The sequence below is a fragment of the Orcinus orca genome, chromosome 5 (assembly GCF_937001465.1).
Source record: "Orcinus orca chromosome 5, mOrcOrc1.1, whole genome shotgun sequence".
Taxonomy (NCBI): Eukaryota; Metazoa; Chordata; class Mammalia; order Artiodactyla; family Delphinidae; genus Orcinus; species Orcinus orca.
This window is the reverse complement of record NC_064563.1, coordinates 11,196,547-11,216,965: the sequence shown is the minus strand read 5'-3', so window position 1 is coordinate 11,216,965 and position 20,419 is coordinate 11,196,547. Positions and strand designations below refer to the sequence as shown.

General features: G+C 36.5%; 1 protein-coding gene across 8 annotated transcripts in view; it reads right to left on the bottom strand.

Annotated features, from left to right (window-relative positions):
* TBC1D5 (TBC1 domain family member 5) overlaps positions 1–20,419 on the bottom strand; it is a 548,696-nt gene that overhangs the window by 202,030 nt on the left and 326,247 nt on the right. For 7 of the 8 annotated variants that reach the window (XM_049710184.1, XM_049710183.1, XM_049710187.1 and 4 more), the window contains 4 exons: positions 20,231–20,323; positions 18,633–18,679; positions 18,469–18,538; positions 12,218–12,390 (listed from right to left, as the gene is read on the bottom strand). In XM_049710184.1, the coding sequence (XP_049566141.1) occupies positions 12,218–12,390; positions 18,469–18,538; positions 18,633–18,679; positions 20,231–20,323 (383 nt within the window). The remainder of the gene's footprint in view (positions 1–12,217; positions 12,391–18,468; positions 18,539–18,632; positions 18,680–20,230; positions 20,324–20,419) is intronic. The other variant, XM_049710191.1, reaches the window with a different exon arrangement.

Below are 20,419 nucleotides of genomic sequence, written 5' to 3'. Positions count from 1 at the left end.
ATAAATTAAAAGAAAATTGTGCCATTTGTATGGGGTTAAGAATACTGGGTGGCTAATTCTCAATCTTAGGTGTCTACCTAAGTAGTCTGGAATTCAGAAATAGAGAAATTTACAGTTATAGCTGGATTAACACTTCTCTCTGAGAAACAAAAAGTATAGATCAGAAATAAACCCGTACAAATCAAACCAAATGATTTTTGACAAAGATGCAAAGGTAACTGAATGGAAAAAGGACAGTCTTTCAACAATGACACCAGAATAACTGGATATCCTCTGCCCAAAATAATTAACTAATTAACCTTTACCTATACTCATTTTATACAAAAATTAACTCAAAATGGATCACAGGCCTAAATATAATACATAAAACAATTAGAAGAAAACTTAGGTTAAACAAAGAGTTCTCAGATATGACACCAAAAACACATTTGATAAGGAAACAGTAGATAAATTGGATTTCACCAAAGTGAAAAATGTTTGAAAGATACTTACAAGACATGAAAAGACAAGCCACTGACAGGAAGATACTATTTGTGAATAACAAATGGCAACAGACTTGTATCTAGACTATACAGAAAACTCTCAAAACTCAATACTAAGCAAATAAATAAACCCAATTTGTAAAAAGGGCAAAAGATGTGAGCCATCTGAACTGACATTATTTTAATTAAATTTATTCTAAGATAACTGTATATTCACATGCAGTTGGAAGAAACAGTACAGTGAGAGTCTGTGAATTGGTTACCCAAGGGTAACATCCTACAAAACTATAGTACAATATCACCACCAGGATACACAACCGTTCACAAGGTCATAATACCGAAATATTCCATTACCACAAGGATCCTTCCTATGCTCTTTTATAAGCATACCCACTTCTCTCCTGCTCTCATTTTTTCATGCCTGTTAATTTTATTAATCTTTTCAAAGAAACAGCTTTTTGTTTCCGTTTTCTTGCTATTCTGTTTCTTCTTATTCTATTATCTTTGTACTGTTTTTAATAATATTGGTTTCAATTCTTACCTTTATTCCTTCCTTTTACCTACTTTGAGTTTATTTTGTCTTCTTTTTCTAGGTTCTTAAGTGGAAGCTTAGATTACTAACTTGAATTTTCTTTTTTTCTAACATAAGCATTTAGTGGAATAAATTTACCCTTTAGCACTGCTTTAGCTCTGTCCCACAAATGTTGATATGTTGTACTTTCATTTCATTCAGTTAAATATATCTTTAAAAATTTCTCTCGAGACTTCCTCTCCAATCCAGGGATTATTTGGAAGTGTGTTATTTAGTTTCTACGTGTTTGGAAAGTTTTCCCCTTAACTGTTATTTCCAATCTGATTCTATCGTGAACAGGGAAAATACTCTGTATGATTTCAATTCTATTAAATTTGTTGAGGCTTGTTTCATGGGCCAGGATATATTTAGTTGTTGAGCTCTATATTTCTTGTCTAGTTGTACTGTCAATTATCAATAGTCTCAAACTATAAACATGTATTTGTCTTTCTCCTTTCAGTTCTACCAGTTTTTGGTTCACATATTTTGTAGCTCTGTTGTTTAACGGACACACATTTAGGACTGCTAAGTCCTTTTGGTGAACTGACCCTTTTACCATTATGGAATATCCCTTTTGTCGCTGCTAATTCTCTGTGTTCTGAAGTCTACTTTATTTGATATTATTATCAAATATATCTCCTGCTTTCGTTTATATAAAAACAAGATTGTTTTAAGTTGCTGGTCTTTTAATTTCCAATCAATTTCCAATATCTTGCATTTGCACTCTCCTCTTATCACAATTGCTGGTTTTGATGTCATATATGTGTGCAGATGATTTCCTACCTTTATGTTTGCCTTTACCAGTGAGCTCTTCCGTTCATAATTTTGTTTCTAGTAGTGGCTTAGATAAGCCATTTTTCTCTTCCGTTTAGATAAGTTCCTTTAGCATTTGCTGTAAAGCTGCTCTGGTGGTGCTGAATTCTCTTAGCTTTTACTTGTCTATAAAGCTTTTGATTTCTCGGTTGAATCTGAATGAGAGCCTTGCTGGGTAGAGTATTCTTGGTTGTAGGTTATTCCCTTTCATCACTCTAAATATATCATGCCACTCCCTTCTGGCCTGCAGAGTTTCTGCTGAGAGATCAGCTGATAGCCTTATGAGAGTTCCCTTCTATGTTATTGCTTTTCCCTTGTTGTTTTTAATTTTTTTTTTCTCTGTCTTTAATTTTTTCCAGTTTGATTACTATGTGTCTTGGAGTGTTTCTCCTTAGCTTTATCATGACTGGGACTCTCTGTGCTTCCTAGACTTGTGTGACTGTCTCCTTTCCCATCTTAGGAAAGTTTTCAGCTATTATCTCTTCAAATATTTTCTTGTGTCCTTCCCCTATCTCTTCTCCTGGGACCCCTATAATGCAAATGTTGGTGTGTTTAATGTTGTCCTAGAGGTCTCTCAGACTGCCTTCATTTCTTTTCAGTCTTTTTTCTTTATTCTGTTCCATGGCAGTGATTTCCACCATTCTGTCTTCCAGCTCACTTAGCCGTTCTTCTGCCTCAGTTACTCTGTTGTTTCCTTCTAGTGTATTTTTCATTTCAGTTATTGTATTGTTCATCTCTGTTTGCTTGTTCCTAAGTTCTTCTAGGTCTTTTTTAATTTTTTTTAAGAAGATGTTGGGGGTAGGAATTTATTAATTAATTTATTTTTGCTGTGTTGGGTCTTCGTTTCTGTGCGAGGGCTATCTCTAGTTGTGGCAAGCGGGGGCCACTCTTCATCGCGGTGCGCGGGCCTCTCACTGTCGCAGCCTCTCTTGCTGAGGAGCACAGGCTCCAGATGCGCAGGCTCAGTAGTTGTGGCTCACGGGCCTAGTCGCTCCCTGGAATGTGGGATCCTCCCAGACCAGGGCTCGAACCCGTGTCCCCTGCATTAGCAGGCAGATTCTCAACCACTGCGCCACCAGGGAAGCCCTATTTTAGGTCTTTTTTAAACACGTCTTGCATCTTCTCGATCTGTGCCCCCATTCTTTTTCTGAGATCTTGGATCATCTTCACTATCATTACTCTCGATTCTTTTTTGGGTAGATTGCCTGTCTCCACTTCACTCAGTTGTTCTTCTGGGGTTTTATCTTGTTCCTTCATCTGGGACATATTCCTCTGCCAACTCCTTTTGTCTAACTTTCTGTGATTGTGGTTTCCATTCTGCAAGCAGCAGGATTATAGTTCTTCTTGCTTCTGCTGTCTGCCTTCTGGTGGATGAGGCTATCTAAGAGGCTTGTGCAAGCTTCCTTGTGTGAGGGTCTGGTTCCTGTCCACTGGGGGGTGGAACTGGATCTTGTCCCTCTGGTGGGCAGGGCCATGTCAGGGGGTGTGTTTATTGACCAGCTGTGTGCTGAGGAAGACTTTAAACAGCCTGTCGGCTGATGGGTGGAGCTGTGTTCCCATCCTGTTGGTCGTCTGGCCTGAGACGTTCCAGCACAGGGGCCTATAGGTTGTTGGGTGGGGCTAGGTCTTGGGGAGGAAATGGCAGCCTCCAGGAGGGTTCACGCCAATGAGTACATGACAGAGCTGCTGCTTCCAGTGTCTTTGTCCCCACAGTGAGCCACACCCGTCCCCCGCCTCCACAGGAGACCCTCCAATACTAGCAGGTAGGTCTGTCCCAGTCTCTTATGAGGTCACTGCTTTTTCCCCTGGGTCCTGGTGGACACGTGACCTTGTGTGCACCCTCTAAGAGTGGAGTTTCTGTTTCCCACAGTCCTGTGGAACTCCTGCAATCAAACCCTGATGGCCTTCAGAGCCAGATTCTCTGGGAGCTCCTCGTCCCATTGCCAGACCCCCAGGCTGGGAAGCCGGACGTGGGGCTCAGGACTTCCACTCCTGTGGGAGAATTGCTGTGGTATAACTGTTTTCCAGTTTGTGGGTCGCCCACCCGGCAGGTATGGGATTTGATTTTATCACAATTGTGCCCCTCCTACCATCTTGCTGTGGCTTCCTCTTTGTCTTTGGATGTAGGGTATCTTTTTTGGTAGGTTCAAGCATTTTTTTTTTGTCGATGTTTGTTCAGTAGTTAGTTTTGATTTTGGTGTTTCTGTAAGAAGGAGTAAGCTCACGCTCTTCTCCACCATCTTGCCAGACCTTAAAGCCATGATTTAATCTAACTCTATATTACTTCAAACCTCACTTATTTTTTCACTTTGTAATGTTGTGAGCACCCTGTGAACAAGTGCCTTACATTTATCAGGAATTAAAATATCTTATGTTACACTGGGAGGTAGAGTGGACAGGTAAGTCAAATCAGCCATGAAATAAGCAACTATCTGTGATGGTACCAAACTCCCCAACAAGGGACTGGTCAAGTTGAGATATTCAATTAATTTAATATGAATAGTACAATTGAGATTGAAGCATTTCATGAGTAGCTACAAGAGCGACCTTCCAAAAGATCCTTAATCCCAGAATGCTGGGATTCTGTGCAGGGCCAATAACAAAGCCCTGTGGCAGGCCACCAGGACCCCATTCCACCTAGGTCACAGCACACTCATGGATACTCTTCAAACATGGTTGTTAAGTAAAGCTACATTTCAGCCCAAATGTAGTATCACTCCGTCTTCAAATCCTCCATTTTGAGCAAAAGAATATTACAAGAAAATGGTGAAATAAAAACTTCAGTCAAAAGTTTTTCTCTAATCTTGTAATTTGATGGAAAAGAAAATGCAGTTCTATCTTGTCCAAACTGTTCTGGTGAACACATGCTAGATCTATATAAAACAATTTCCCTTTCAAAGAATTACAGATTATCTATTTTTTAAAAGTGATAAAATATTGTCAGAGATGGAGGTAAATACATTTTATTCCACTGCAGATGTTAAAATAGAGATTTTCTTTTACTTTAAGTATTCTTGCCATGACCTCCACTTTTCTTAATTCTTCAAAGATTACTGATAATGGTTCAAATATGTCTTCAAAGTATTTCAGTTTTCTGGATACTGACGTATGTGCCCACTAATAGTAATTAAGTACCTTATGTTTGCCCTCATATTTTAAAAATTCTTATAAAATCAATCTGTGATTAAATTGAGATAATTGAGAAAACAGCAAAAAGTATAAAGAAAATAAACACAATTCTTTATTCCCTTTCAGAGATAACCAGTATTAACACTACTTTCAGGCTAATTTTCATTTAAAACATATATACTTTTTAAAACTAGGAAAATAGATTATGTGGTTTCTCTTCCTGATTTTTCACTTAGACTATATCATACGCATCACCTCTTGGGATTACAGATTCCACAAATACATCATTTAAATTATGGCATAATTTCATCACATGGACTTATTTACCCTATTATTTCCTTTATTATTAGAAATTAGTTCCCATTTCATATCATAAATAATACTGTGATAAATACCTTTATACAGACCTCTGCTCTCTGATTCCCTTAAAGCTTAAAAGTAGAATCATGAGTCAAGGAGCCCAAGTTTATCAGGTATTTTACTCCCTTTCCCAATCAACTCCCAAATTAATTATATCAGCATTGAGTAAAATTTTCTCCAATCCTATCAACCCAAATGAAAATTATATTTTGCTATTTAATTTATAATTCTTTAAATATTTGAATAGTTGAAACCTTTTTACTATATTTGTTGGCCATTGATTGTTTTTTCCTATGCATTGTTGGTTCACTTTATTTTTCTACTTTATAGGTAAAGTGGTTTCTTACTAATTTTAAGGGCTTATTTTATATAAAGAATACAAATTTGCTTTATATTCTTTATATATTTTGTGTACATTGCAAAAAAAGTTTGTCTTTGCACTGAATTTTATTGGAATGAAATTTTGGAGTAGTCTTACTCCAAATTTAAACTTACTCTCTAAAATGTCTTTCATTGCTACTTTTCTTAGAAAACTCCATGGTCATTGGAAGATTGGTTATAGTTATATTTTCATGTATGTTTTCCAGTAATTATTTAGAGTTTTAATTTTTTAAATAATTATTAGTTGATGTTCCTCAAAATAGCAGATTTTCCACCAATGATATTTTGAATAATCAGTTCCTTATATAATTGGTTTATGACCTTTACTTCCTTTGTTTTTACCTCCATCCCATTCATGCATCGATTCAAAAATATTTACTGAATACTTAACCATGTAGTGGGTTCTGTTAGGGAGGCATCTCAGATATATTAATGAACAAGGCAGACAAACTCCTTGCTGTCATAGATCTTACACACTAAAATTCAAGGCTATTATAATTGAATGTGTTATTAATAAAGAATACTCTTTTTCAATGTTTTCGTTTCAAAGTGTATTTTTCGGTATTACTATTGCCATTTCTGTATTCCTTTACCAAACCAGATCAATGTATTTTAGCTGTCTCTTTTAAGTAGCATGTAGTTGGATTTTGTCCATAAAGTCAATCAAGAATAGTCTTTTATTAGGAGAGCTTAAAGCACTTAGGTATAGTACTATACCTACTGTTTGACAGTATCATTTGTCATCTTGTTTTATTGTTTTATGCTTCCTTTGTAAGCCCTTGTTGTTGTTGTTGTTATTATGACTACTTAGTGAGTCTTATGAGCCAGGCAATTGGACTTAGCACATGGAAGTTAATACCTATGAACATTTTTGAGTGTTTACAACATGCCAACTACTGTGCTCTAAATGATATTTTTTCATTTAATCCTCACAATCCCACTGCATGGATACTATTTTATAGAAGTTTTATAAAATAAAAAACTTCTTTAGTGATTATAAATATCAGTGAAATAGTATATATTCCTTCAAGTGTGATAAATTATGCAAACTTTTATACTTCTTTCCCACTTTGAATTATTCACTAGAATTAAGTAGATCTAAGATCCAAATAATGTTATAAATTATTTTGACTGCTCTTGAGATGATTATTTTTGACAACTGCATTCAGTTGTAAACACCATATCTTACTGGTTACATTGCTTTTGAGCAATCCTTTAAGAAACTGCTTTCCCCTTTTGAATTATTCATTTTTATTCACCTTTCAGTGGGAAGAGTATATTTTTACCTAGAAAGATGTGTGGATGGTACTTTCCCTAAATTTCTGCACGTGTGACTAAGGCAAAGCATTTTCTTCTTGGCCTATCTTAAAATTCATGATTACTTTGTCAGTACAGATTCTATTTCTTCTATTTCATCAATTAACTCTTTTTGTAGGTCAAGTTAAAGATTAAAGTAGCAGAACCACCCCTTCTCCACCTGCTTTCTTATTTTTCTATCCAGTGGCCTGACCTAAATAAGGCCAGTATTGGACCTGGACAAGAAGAGTTAAGCCTCAGGCAGTGGCTTATTATTTTACCTACATCTCTGATGCTGCTACCTTTGTGCAGAAGATGCTGTGCTCTTTCTGTCCTGATTCTTGGCATGGCTATAGCTCTCAGGCCTCCAGTGCCTTTGATTTTCCATTTCCTCCTTACTAGGCTGGTTTCTGATCCCCACTAACAAGACTCCTCTAATTTCGGGCCTCATACCTGGCTGGTCTTTGCTGCTTACCTGCTCACCCTGCATTTGACTCATGGTCCCATCTGATACATAGTACCTTTGGGTACCTTAGTTTTCTACCACACTCATATTTCTAGTCAAATTAGAGTATGAATGTAGGCTCAGGAGTTCAAAACCTGGCTCAGCTTCTTGGTAGCTAGTTGATCTAAATAAGCCTTTATAAGCCTTGATTTCCTCATCTTCAAAATGCGGATGATCACAGCATCTATCCCAATGTGTTGTGAGGATAGATAAGATAATCAACGTAAAGCCTTTAGGGACAATGCCTAGTCCACAGGAAATAATAAATATTAACAATTATTAACCAATATTTCAAATAATTTATTATACTTCCCCACAATTCTTAATCATAATTCTTCACATATTGTAGGAGGGGAAAAAAGCCAGCGTTTTCAAAAGGAGTAATTTGGGGGGAATGCCCAGTGCTGTATGACAAGGTATCATTGGCTCTTCACCTTCTAATCCCTCATTCTGTATTTTATGTTTAATACATAACATAAAGCTCATTGAAAAGAAAAGAATATTTCAATCATTAACTGTGTTTTGAATAGGAAGCTATTTCTTAACCTGTTGAGAGAGAGAATTTTTAAGGTGGGTAATTATATTGACTTTGATGACTGAGAGTTATATTTTTACCCTATGTTTACACTTCCAGTATCAGTTTAAAAAACTTGGTAGTCATACATAATCACACTGATATGTGTTATAACAAATAAAATGTGATATAAATATTCTGAAACTATACCATAATTCAGCAGATTATTTATCAATAACCAACAACCTCCTCAATTAAATTACTAGAAACCACCACAGCAAAACAACTGCTAATCCAGAAAATAGGAAATAAGGGAAATGAAAGAGGTATAAAAAACATTTGGGACATATGGAATCTATCCCATGTGTGCTGTAAAGAGCTCGTAATTTAAGAATGCCAAAGCCCAAGTGTGTTATGAGGGTCTTTCCTCAAAAGTGACATTAATTGCATATCCCATAGATGCTTATTATGTATTCTATTCATATCAAAGTATAATATGTAGTCAAAAATATACAGATTCAATATATTTAAGAGTGATAATAAAACAGTTACTCTGGCCTAGCAAAAACTGTTATTTTTAAACTTCAATTTTTGGTCTTTTTATAAAAGAGTATTTATAGTATTTAGTATTAAGAAAACAGTATTGAATCTTTGTATTTGAATCTGCTGTGATTAAGGGTCTTTTGGACTCAAAACAAGACATACTCAGGGATGGAACTGTAACAGTAATATTTTAGAGGCTTCTGCACAAAAATAATTCCCAAGTGATGAAATCACAGGACATTCTTAATCTCATATTAAAAATGAAGATACCAAACAGCAACTCTTAGAAATCACCTTGGAAAGTTGGAAATGATACAGTCAATGTTTTACTTTGGAAATTAGTAGGCATGCACTGACAGGCCCCTACAGAACTTAATTTTTAAAAAGTCTAATACTTATCAATAATTGGCAAGCAAAAGACAACTCAAGATGTTAATTATTTGAATTAACGTAAGAGAAATTTCATTTTAGGTGCAACAGGAGTAATCTTTCATAAAGTTAATGAAAAACAGTATAAATTACTTTTAGGAAATATTATTTTATAGTATCACTTAGAAAGTATTAAATATTTAATTGCAAATTAACTTTGTTTAACCTAAATAGTAAGTTGATTTAACATTTCCTAACAGAAAAACCAGCTACAATTATCCAGGAGACAATGCACTAAAATACATAAAATAATCCCATTAATAAGCAAATTATCATATAACATTCAAGATTTCAAGGGGTCTTACTCCCATATTTCAAGATAAATATCATCAATTGATTTAAAATTAAGATAAGCCAATTTGGAATGACTTTAGCCAATGTTTGTACAATTAATATTTTTACACTAATTATTAATTCTAATTCTGTTAAATACATTTATTAGCAAAATGCAACAGATGCATTTATATATGGCATATCTGCTACATCAGGAGACTCCCACATATATTCTCCTATGAAAAACACAAGAAAAACTACTTCTAAAAACAGGGTAATTATAAAATCATTTTCTTAAAGATAACCACACCCATATCAGAGGGCAGATTTAAATAAATTTTAATGTATCATGCAACTGCTAAGAGTGACTAAAATTAGAAACCTGGACTCAATATGGGATATAATTTCATTTTGCTAAATAACCCTTTCTCCACCATGTAAACAACTTTCTCCCAACAGCAACAGACAGTAGCATCGGCAATTATTTAGATTTATATTACTTGCATGATATAAAAGAAACAATTTCAATTCATTTCCATGAGATAAAGACCCACAAAATTTATTACCTTCAAGGACATAAAATTATTGTGCCAAATTGCTATGATCTGTTTCTAAAAGTTCACTCTCCACTTCTACACTATCTCTTGAGAACCACTGGTGCAAAGGATAACTATTATGTTTCCACTTAAGTAGAAACTTGTATGCTTCAGGGAAGCAAACATAGAAAGCCAAAGCCAGAGCTGGAAGGGTGCGTGAATCACATGGTACATCACATTGATAGAGCCATGATATCCTAATTCAGTAATTATAATGACAGATAATGACAACAAAAGCAGTGCTAAACATGTATTGAATGTTTATTCCAAACTGAACACTGACTTTTATATATTATGATTTAATTTTCATAGGCGCTCCATGAAGCAGGTACCACTATTTTTCATCTCCATTACACAGATGAAAAAACCAAGGCTCTAGGTGGTTAAACAGGTCTGTTTCATTTCAAAGCCTGTGCTTCTAACTGCTATTTTATATTATACTGATATTGTCCTTTGGGCCCAAAGATTCTCACAGTCATCAATAGGAAATATACAGGTGAGCAGTACAGCTTAGGGTAGCATAAACACATAGGAAAATTCAACCACACTGTCCCACAAATAGAAATAATAAAATCAACTTTAATAAGTGATATGAGAAAGTAACACTCTTACACTATAAAATGTAGTACAGCCCAATTAAGAGAATGAATGACTTCTTCAAAGATTAAAACAATTACATATTTTTAGATAATGCAGGTGAGATTCTATACAAAAATAAAGGGATAACTGAGTCAACTGTGGTTACCGCAAGCCCTAATTTTGTTAGTACAGCTGAAAATAAACTTGAAAGGATTAAGAGTAATTATGTCATGGATCATAGAATTTTATTGGGAAGGTGCTGGCTGGATATCAAAGAAGCTCTATGAATCATTATTATGAAGAGAAAGCTGATGTGAACTAATGTTTGATAAGGAAACCAGAACACACTAGTTATAAATCATTGTACCCAAGTCCATGCCTCGACCACCATAATGTGAAGCACCAGCTTGGCCAAAGAGGTAACAAATAATAGAGCACTTCAAAGAAATGATCAACGTGTCCGACATTAGTTTCTTTCTTCAATATTTAAGACCAATTTCTAGACTCGCAAAAATTCTTGAGGCTATAAAATGGATTTCTGTATTTGAGTAAACCAATTCTTTGAGTGCAGAGTAGAGAGGAATATAGAATCTGCCTCCTGACCTTGCCACGAGGTATTTTAAAATAAATCTTTACTCTATAATCACAAATATATTAGCTAGACTTTGAAGTGTAAGAAATGCCAGTTCATTAATAACGCACAATGCTGCCGAGGACCCACGTTCCCCAGAACTTTCTCACTTCCATTGGGAATGACAGAGCTGCTCTCAATGATGAAATCAAGCTTACGTCACAGAAATGAAAACAGGCATCATGAAAACAGGAGAGCAGAAATATGAATTCATATTCATTGAGCATCTACTATGTATATCTCAGTAACTCCTTCTCAATTTTCCACGTTCTATCTAGTTGACAGATGGGATTTGCAGGAAACATCTACCAGGGAACTGCCCAGCACCAGACATAAATGTCATATTGTTTCTATTTAAAGGATCCTTTTGTTGTCTGTAGCACTACACACTAATTCATATTTATTAAAGTTGCTATCTTTCTAATTTGCCTACTTATGTTATAAGCCACTGAATGCATACAAACACACAACACACACAAACACACACACACACACACCCCTAAGGGTAACTGGCCCCATATTCTGCTATAGCATGTTACAGAAGTCATCTGGCTGAAGATGATTAATATATTATTTTCACTGTGAGGGACATTTATCTTACTTTTAGAAATGCACTTCTGAGGGTAGAGCAGATAAGCACACTATAAAATGGAAAGAACATGAATATCTTACAGGATAGTTTGGGTTCCGGGCTGGCTTCACTGTGTACAATCAGTGTGACCCCGCACTTCTCAGAATGCTTGGTTTAATGATCTGCTGTTGCCATCTTGAAATTCCCACTAATTTTTTTTTAAAGGGCCATTCATTTTTATTTTACACTGGCTCTGCAGATTATAGAGCCAATTCTGCCTGGATTTGAATTATGACTTCACTGTTCAATATGTGTAAGTTTATTGTAAACCTCAGTTTCTTCCTCTGTAACAAAGGGGTAATGTTAGATGAAACAGGACATATGAAAGCAATGAGCACAGAGTCTGGCACACAGAACACAAAAGGAGATATGAAATGTAATGTAGCCGGCATAGCTCTTACTCTTACTTCTATGAATCTGAAACATATAGAAACCACCATAAATCATAATTAGGTGTTGCTGAAATTTAAACGTGAATACTTACAACCCATATATCTGTGGTGCAATTTCTAGTCTGTTCAGGTGCATGTAAAGCTCAATATCATGCTTCTTTAGTAGATGATCCTGGATCTGGTTGACTTTAGTAACAATAGCAACTGTTGGCCCCAAATCCTGTGGTCTAGCAAAGGGGATAGGAGTCATCAGGGTTTCTTTCCCCTAAACACAGGAAAAATGGAACATGTCTTATTTCAATGCGAAGTTAACAAATACATGGACATCATTCTTGAACGTATTTATCAATGGAAGTTTAGAGAAGAACCAACAACTACTTTAACCAACTCAGGAAAAAAGCTTAAAATGTGGGATCATAAACTGATCGTCACATAGATGACTGTGCCCATAAAGGCCTTGAAATATCTTCTAAAAATTTTCTACTTGTATTCCCTCGACCACTTTATCTGGTGACATTAAGTCTTATAAGATAATTTTGGCTAGAGGTAGTGGTGGCCACTAGTCTATCTGTCCATGGCCAGTTTGTCTCAGCAGCAGCCATAGTTCCTAAATGGCACACTCTGAGGAAAATATATTTCTTGTGGCATAAAAGTTAAACATGAAAAAAAGTAATTGAAAACTGTCCTGGCCTTCCCTGGTGACGCAGTGGTTGAGAGTCTGCCTGCCGATGCAGGGGACACGGGTTCCTGCCCCGGTCCGGGAGGATCCCACGTGCCGCGGAGTGGCTGGGCCCGTGAGCCATGGCCGCTGAGCCTGCGCGTCCGGAGCCTGTGCTCCGCAGCGGGAGAGGCCACAGCGGTGAGAGGCCCGTGTACCGCAAAAAAAAAAAAAAAAAAAAAAAAAAAAACTGTCTTACTTTGAGCTCTCAAAACTATAAAAAAGTCAAGAAATAAAGCAAACCAGTACTAGAAAAGAAGACATCCTCTAACTTTCCTTTGATCAATTTAAATAGCTCGGTAGAAAGATTTTTAAATTCTTCAGACCAAAAATGTAGCTGACTTAAAAAAAAAAAATCTATGTGGGCAGTACAACTTCCATTCCTGCCACCCAATATTAAGAAAGATCTGTAACTCCTTGTAATGCTTTCATGTAAACGTCAATTGCCCCCTCAAGTCTGATGATATACCCTAATATATCATGGTTGACCTTTCTTCTGACGTACAGTTCCCAGTTTCTACCTCTCTCCAATACTGGGATTTATAGCATCTTCTCTCATGATTATCTGCCTGTCACTCATCCTCAGTCTACTCTAGTTCAAATTCTTGTTTCTGTTTCACACATGCTGCTTTTTCATACAGTTCTGGTCTCAGTTTAATCTCTACTTACATGCAGTTCCCTGAGTGAGCTCAGTCATTCACAGTGCTTCAACCAAAACCCATTCTCCAAAGACTTCCTAATCTGTATTCGTAACCTAGAACTCTGGAGTGCTTCCCACACGCTCAAATGTCGGCGAAGAATGTTGGATTGCCGAAGGGTCTCGAATTCAGCAGGCCTGCAACTGAGCTCATCACCTTCCGCTCAAAAACATGTTCATCCTCTCCCATGCCTACCTCAACCCATCCTCCATACGAACACCTGGTTTGCCAATTGTAGCTCCTCAGAACCACTCAGGGGACTCTTGTATATGTCTCTTCTTCGGTGCCAACACCCTGACTTGGGGCCCTAATCATTCCTTTACTCCTCGTCTTGCTGCCCCCCCCCCCAATTTAGTCTGCTTTAAATCCATCTTCCAAAATGCCTGGTGATCTATCTAAAGCAGGTATTAGATTATGCCAGATTGCCCTCCTTAGACACTTTTTTTTTTTTTTTTGGGCCATGCCACACAGCACGCTTAGTTCCCCAACCGACCAGGGACTGAACCCGTGCCCCCTGCAGTGGGAGTGCGGAGTATTAACCACTGGACCACCAGGGAAGTCCCTCCTTAGACATTTTTAATAGCTCCCCATTATTTTCACTCTGGGAAAAACAAAACGAAACAATTTGAATTCTTTAGCCAGGTCGGCAAGGCTTTCCATCATCTAGTTCTGTTCTCACTGTGCTTCCAGAGATACTGGGGATGCCATTCTTTTACCTGAAATATCCCCTCCCCACTGAGGAGCCCCCATGTGTATTTTAAGATTTGGCTCAAGTGCCAGGTCTAGTTCATTATCCTCTTCTCTGCTCCCACAGTATGTATTTCTACTTGTCTTCCTCCTAAACTGTGAGATCTCTGAAAGGAATAACATCTTTTTGTCACTGGACTGCAATTAGGGGCATAAAGATAAAAAAGGTAAGCTCTTGCCCTCATCATTTGGAGGGAAGAACTACACAGAAAAAAAGCTCTGAATTCTGCGTGAGAGCTGTGACTAATCAGGCTGGTAGAAAGCACAGAAGAGAGGAGGGGAGGGTCCTGTGTCAGTCCAAGGAGAAGGGGCTCCATCTGTCTGTCCAGGATCATTTCAAGTCTTAAAAAAGAAAAGCAGTCCTTTGGACTTCCTACAGTGTCTGCCCTAGAGTATTTAGGTCCAAAGGACATAAGACCATATTAATCTTTAGGGCTCAATTCATTGTTGTTAATTTGTATAGACAGGAGAAAGGGAAACCTCTATATTGTGCTCATTTATTATAAAAATAGTACATCCAAAACACCTTTTTCTGATTTTGTAACATCTAGTACTCTCTTCAAATAATAGGATGTTTTAACTTAAAAGGATTTCCCCTGAGCTCAGAATACTTTATAGTAAAATCTCTTAAACTTAAAAAACTTGAAAGTAATGTTTCTGATCACTTAATGCTAAACAGCACACAGCTTATCTAACAGTAAAAAATCAAAAACAGTGAAGATAGAGTAAATGTAAAACACTTCCTTATCTTCAGGATTTCTTATTATAAAGAATGCTACTTGCATATAACATATATGATCAAATGAGACAGCCACAACTACCGATAAAACTAGAAAACTTTTCTAACCACTTATTAGTGGTACGCAAAGTGTGTTCTACAGATCATTGCCAGGCCACAGACTGAGCAATGCAGCAAGATAATGATTTCACACCATTATGTAAACCAACACACTGCTTCCTTCATCAAGAAAGTCTTACTATAAAATGTACGTCGCTAAACTAGCCAGCATGCACAGTGATATGACTGAATTTTCTGGCAAACTAGAAGACCTGCACGATGGGTGATACATTAATTTCTCGAACTTCTTTTTAAAAAGATGATCGAATCATGAAAAAGAACAAAAAGGGAGGATGAAAAAGGGATTCACTAGATACGCTTTTTAGGAATATATTACGCACTGATACACACAAATAATTAATATAAATTCTCAGAGGTCACATCTATGTGTTCTTTGATAAAATAAATGTCTTTGTGTTGTCTTACCATTCTCATGACATGACTCAGTGAAAGCAATATGAGTAAGTAAAAGTAAAAACTGGCAGCCCTCTCATTTTTACCATTCAGTTTCTCAGATGCTGTGAATCAGTTATAAAATACAAAATGACCACTGCGTAAAATGATCATGAGGCCTGTTAATTAAATGTCTTCAAAAACTCTGCTCAAAATCTGATGTTCACATAAGTCTATGACTCCATCAGATCACCTGCTGAGAATATAGAGCTACTGTTCATCACACATGCTTACAGCAAACTTCCCTTGTAACAACCCTTACGGAATGGAGCATGGTGATATACAGCCGGAGTAAGACTTTATCACCTAAGCTCGGGGTAGACAAACTTTCCCTGGAAAGAGCCAGATGGTAAACATTTGAGACCTTCCAGGTCATACAGTCTGTGCTGCAACCACCCAGCTCTGCCTTTGTAACGAGAAAGCAGCCGAAGACAGTAAGTAAACAAGTAGGCATGGCTGTATCCCCACCAAACTTTTTTTATGGACATGGAAATTTGCATTCTATATAATCTTCACGTCACCAAATACTATTCCTCTTTTGATATTTTTTTCAACCATTTAATAATGTAAAAGCCATTTTTAACTCACAAGCCTTACAAAAACAGATGGCAGGCCAAATGGGCCTGCAGGCAGTAGTTCGCCCTGACCTCGACCAAAGGCATAAAAAGCATTAGTTATCCATCTCATTTGCTAAGAGACGGAGTGAAGGGACTGAGTAATACGTGGTTTCTAACTAGAACTCATTCAATTATACTAACATAAAATAAATTAGTCATATAGAAAATAATATACCAAAAACTCTTAACAACAGCCCTTGCCAGAATAATTTGCAATTTTTCCAATAAATGATCTCTAAGTTAGCATATATGGTTGTTTAAAATGACAGTTAATTCGGCAATACCACTCCTAGAGATATGCCAAGAGAACTGAAAACATATGTTCACATAAAAGTTTGTATACAAATGTTCCTAGCAACATTATTCTTTTTTGTTTGTTTGTTTGTTTTTGTTTTCTTTTGTTTTGTTTTGCGGTACGCAGGCCTCTCACTGTTGTGGACTCTCCCGTTGCGGAGCACAGGCTCTGGACGCGCAGGCTCAGCGGCCATGGCTCACGGGCCTAAGCGCTCCGCAGCATGTGGGATCTTCCCGGACCGGGGCACGAACCCGTGTCCCCTGCATCGGCAGGCGGACTCTCAACCACTGCGCCACCAGGGAAGCCCGCAACATCATTCTTAATAGTCAAAAAGTGAAAAGAACCCAAATGTCACCAACTGAGGTATGGAAAAACAAAACGTGGCATATATCTATGCAATGAAACATTATTTAGCCCTGAAAAGGGATGAAGTACTGACACATGCCACAACATGAATGAACCGTGAAAACATCATGCTAAGTGAAAAAAGTCAGTCACAAAAGGTCACATATTGTATGATTCCATTTATATGAAATGTCCAGAACAGGCAAGTCCAAAGGAACAGAAAGTAGATTAGTGATGCCCAAGGCTCTAAGGAGGGCGAAATGGGGAGTGACTGCTAATGGGACTAAAAGGATTTCCTTTTAGGGTGCTGAAAATGCTTTGAAATTCAATAGTGGGGACATTTGCACAACCTTGTGAATATACTAAAACCCAATAAATTGTACACTTTAAAAAGGTGAATGTTACGGTATGTTAATTATTTCACAATAAAAATTACAGTTAAAGAATAAGGGTAAGAGGGAACCCTCCTACCCTGTTGGTGGGAATGTAAATTGGTATTGCCACTACGGAGAATGGTATGAAGGTTCCTTAAAAAACTAAAAATAGAATTACCATGGGATCCAGCAATCCCAATCCTGTGCATATATCCAGAGAAAACTCTAATTCAAAAAGACACGTGCACCCTAATGTTCACAGCAACACTATTTACAAAAGCCAGGACATGGAAGCAACCTAAATGTCCATCAACAGAGGAGTGGATAAAGATGTGTACATATACACAATGGAATATTACTCAGCCATAAAAAGAATGAAACTGGACCTAGACATTGTCATATGAGTGAAGTAAGAGAAAGAAAGAAAAATATCATATGATATCACTTATACGCAGAATCTTAAAAAAGGGTACAAATGAATTTATCTACAAAACAGAAATAGAGTTACAGATGTAGAAAACAAACTTATGGTTACAGGAGGTGTGGGGGGGTAGGGATAAATTGGGAGATTGGGATCGACAAAATCACATTACTATACATGAAATAGATAACTAATAAGGACCTACTGTATAGCACAGGGAACTCTACTCAATACTCTGTAATGGCCTATATGGGAAAAGAATCTAAAAAAGAGTGGATATATGTATACGTATAACTGATTCACTTTGCTGTACACCTGAAACTAACACAACATTGTAAATCAACTATATTCCAATAAAAATTATTAGGAAAATAAAAAGAATAAGGGTAAGAGAGAGTAAGGATAAATGGTATTGATGCTAAACATATAAATTCAATTTAGTGATGCATTAGTAAAAGCAAAACAACCTATTCGACACAGAGTTTATCTACATACTTCCGTGCCTATCAACTCACCAGGACAGCACAGATCAAGTAGATAAATACTCTTTTCATTCAAAGTTTATAATAGTTTTTATGAAATTATATTGCATGCAAAATATATGCACATATAAAAGAAAGTTTCTATTTATTTATATGAAAATTTTTATATTACCTTTGTAAATCTGTCAACAATTAGAGATATGATTTAGACCCCCAGTTCAAACTTACTCCACAGGTATCCTCATATTTTCATTTTTTTATAGTGATAATAATGGCTTTTATTCTGATTATATGTTGTTACTAAAATCATTTGTTCCCTCAAATATATTGAAAAGATCTGTACTGTAAGATTTACCTTTTGACCATCATGCTCAAAAGTAGAAAACCAAGGTTCAGCAGTTTCCATAAGTTGTGAGAACATTGCACTAAAAATTAGAAAAATAATATAACGCCTATGTTAAATCTTCATTAAAGTAAAAATGGCGTAAAAAAATAAAAACAGAAAGTTTTTGTACTTACTAGGCATCATGTTCCAGATACTCAGGGTTCAAGAGAGTTTTCATTTCCTCACTTAAAAAAGCGATACAATCAATCAGAATGTGTAATTTTTTAATTGAAGGAGATGCAGAGGTTGCCTTATTCTATACTCATAAGCCAACTTTCATATAGTGTGTAAATGAAAAAGAGTTAGCCTTTTTTCAATAAAAAGAGCAACTCCATTAACAAACGAAATCATTTCTTTCTATAAAGATCAAAAACAAATCAGCTGCCTGTCTGTACCACAATGAGGCAACTATCTAATTATTCCAAATAACAAAACTGAATGTGACAATACATTCCTTGAATGTGCCTGATCTAGAATCAACTGATTATTCCACAGTCTATCACTTGTCCAAAACAAAACAAAAAAATATATAGTTACTGGTCAAATATCCCATATTAAAACAGTAATTTATTTTCTTTCAATGGCTTCTATTTTTATTATGTTTTAACATCAATTAATCAGTGACAGCACCTCTTCCAAATCTATTTTCGTGCTGCTTTTACTTTATAAAGGATTGAAACAGTTAAAGAAGCATGTAGAACTCATTTAAAAGCTATTTTTTAAAAAAGCAATTTGCAATCGTGTATACTTTCCTATGGAGTATATTCTGCATATGTGTTTTTAAAAAGATAAAACTGGCATGAAAACAGGATCCCAATACTAACTGCAACCTTATCATACTTCAGAATAACTGAGGCAACAGCAACTAAGATATGGTTACTATAGTCAGATCCAATAAATTTAGTATAATTAGAAAAACTCAAAGGAACTAGAAGATACTAATCTACAATATAGTAAACAAAAGTTGATTTGACAAATGCCCTAATATATGTTCAGCAAAATGGATGGCTACATTTGATGAATAAAGATCATATAGATAAACACATGAAATATTATATGTTAATCCATTGTTTTCGGCACAGAGAGAGGCTAGCCTGTGGAATATTCCTGAGGAAGTTTTATAATCCCTCAGCTCTCCAGTCCCAAGATGCTTCCCGGCTGCCTCTCTGGCCCATCTAGTTAGGGTATCTTAAGTTAGAAAATAAATTCTAACAATCGGCCTAAGTTAAATACAAGATACACTAATTTATTATCTCAGCAAATAACTTCAGTAATTGTATCTCAAAAACATGAGAAGTCATTTTGTTTCTTTATACTGGGGTTCTTTGGGGGACTGTTCTATTTATGAACTGAACTGAGTCTGGTGAGGACAAAATATCTCACACATAAGGTTCTCTTACAGCTTACTGTGAAAGAATGGGCCACTGGAGGATAGAACGTATGAATATTAACAATCATCAGCACTTTGCCATTACAACAAAAATTTCCTCTTCTTGATCCATCAGTTACATGTCTTCCTTTGGTACAGCTCTAAGACTTGCAAAGATATTTAGAATTCCAAGTTTGCCCCATAGCTGAAATGGGATTACAGTTATTAAGCGGAATTAATCATCAGCCACATGAAACACAACCAAATGTTCACAATTTACAAAATACCTTCAATAGAAAAGGTGTTGAGGTTAAAAAAGGATTACAGCAGGGCTGACAAAATAGATGGAGCTCATATACAAACTTGCCTTGGCTGTGCAGACTCACTGGCATGAAGAAAGGCTTGGTGGTCACAGTGGAGGGTGAAGACCATTGGAGCCAACAGCTCGTGCATGCCCTGAAATAGAGCCAGAGAAAGGGACGGGGGCATGTCCGGACTCCACTGGTGGACAGACGGGCTCAGCTAAAAGCCTCTGCAGCTGATCCCCGCCCC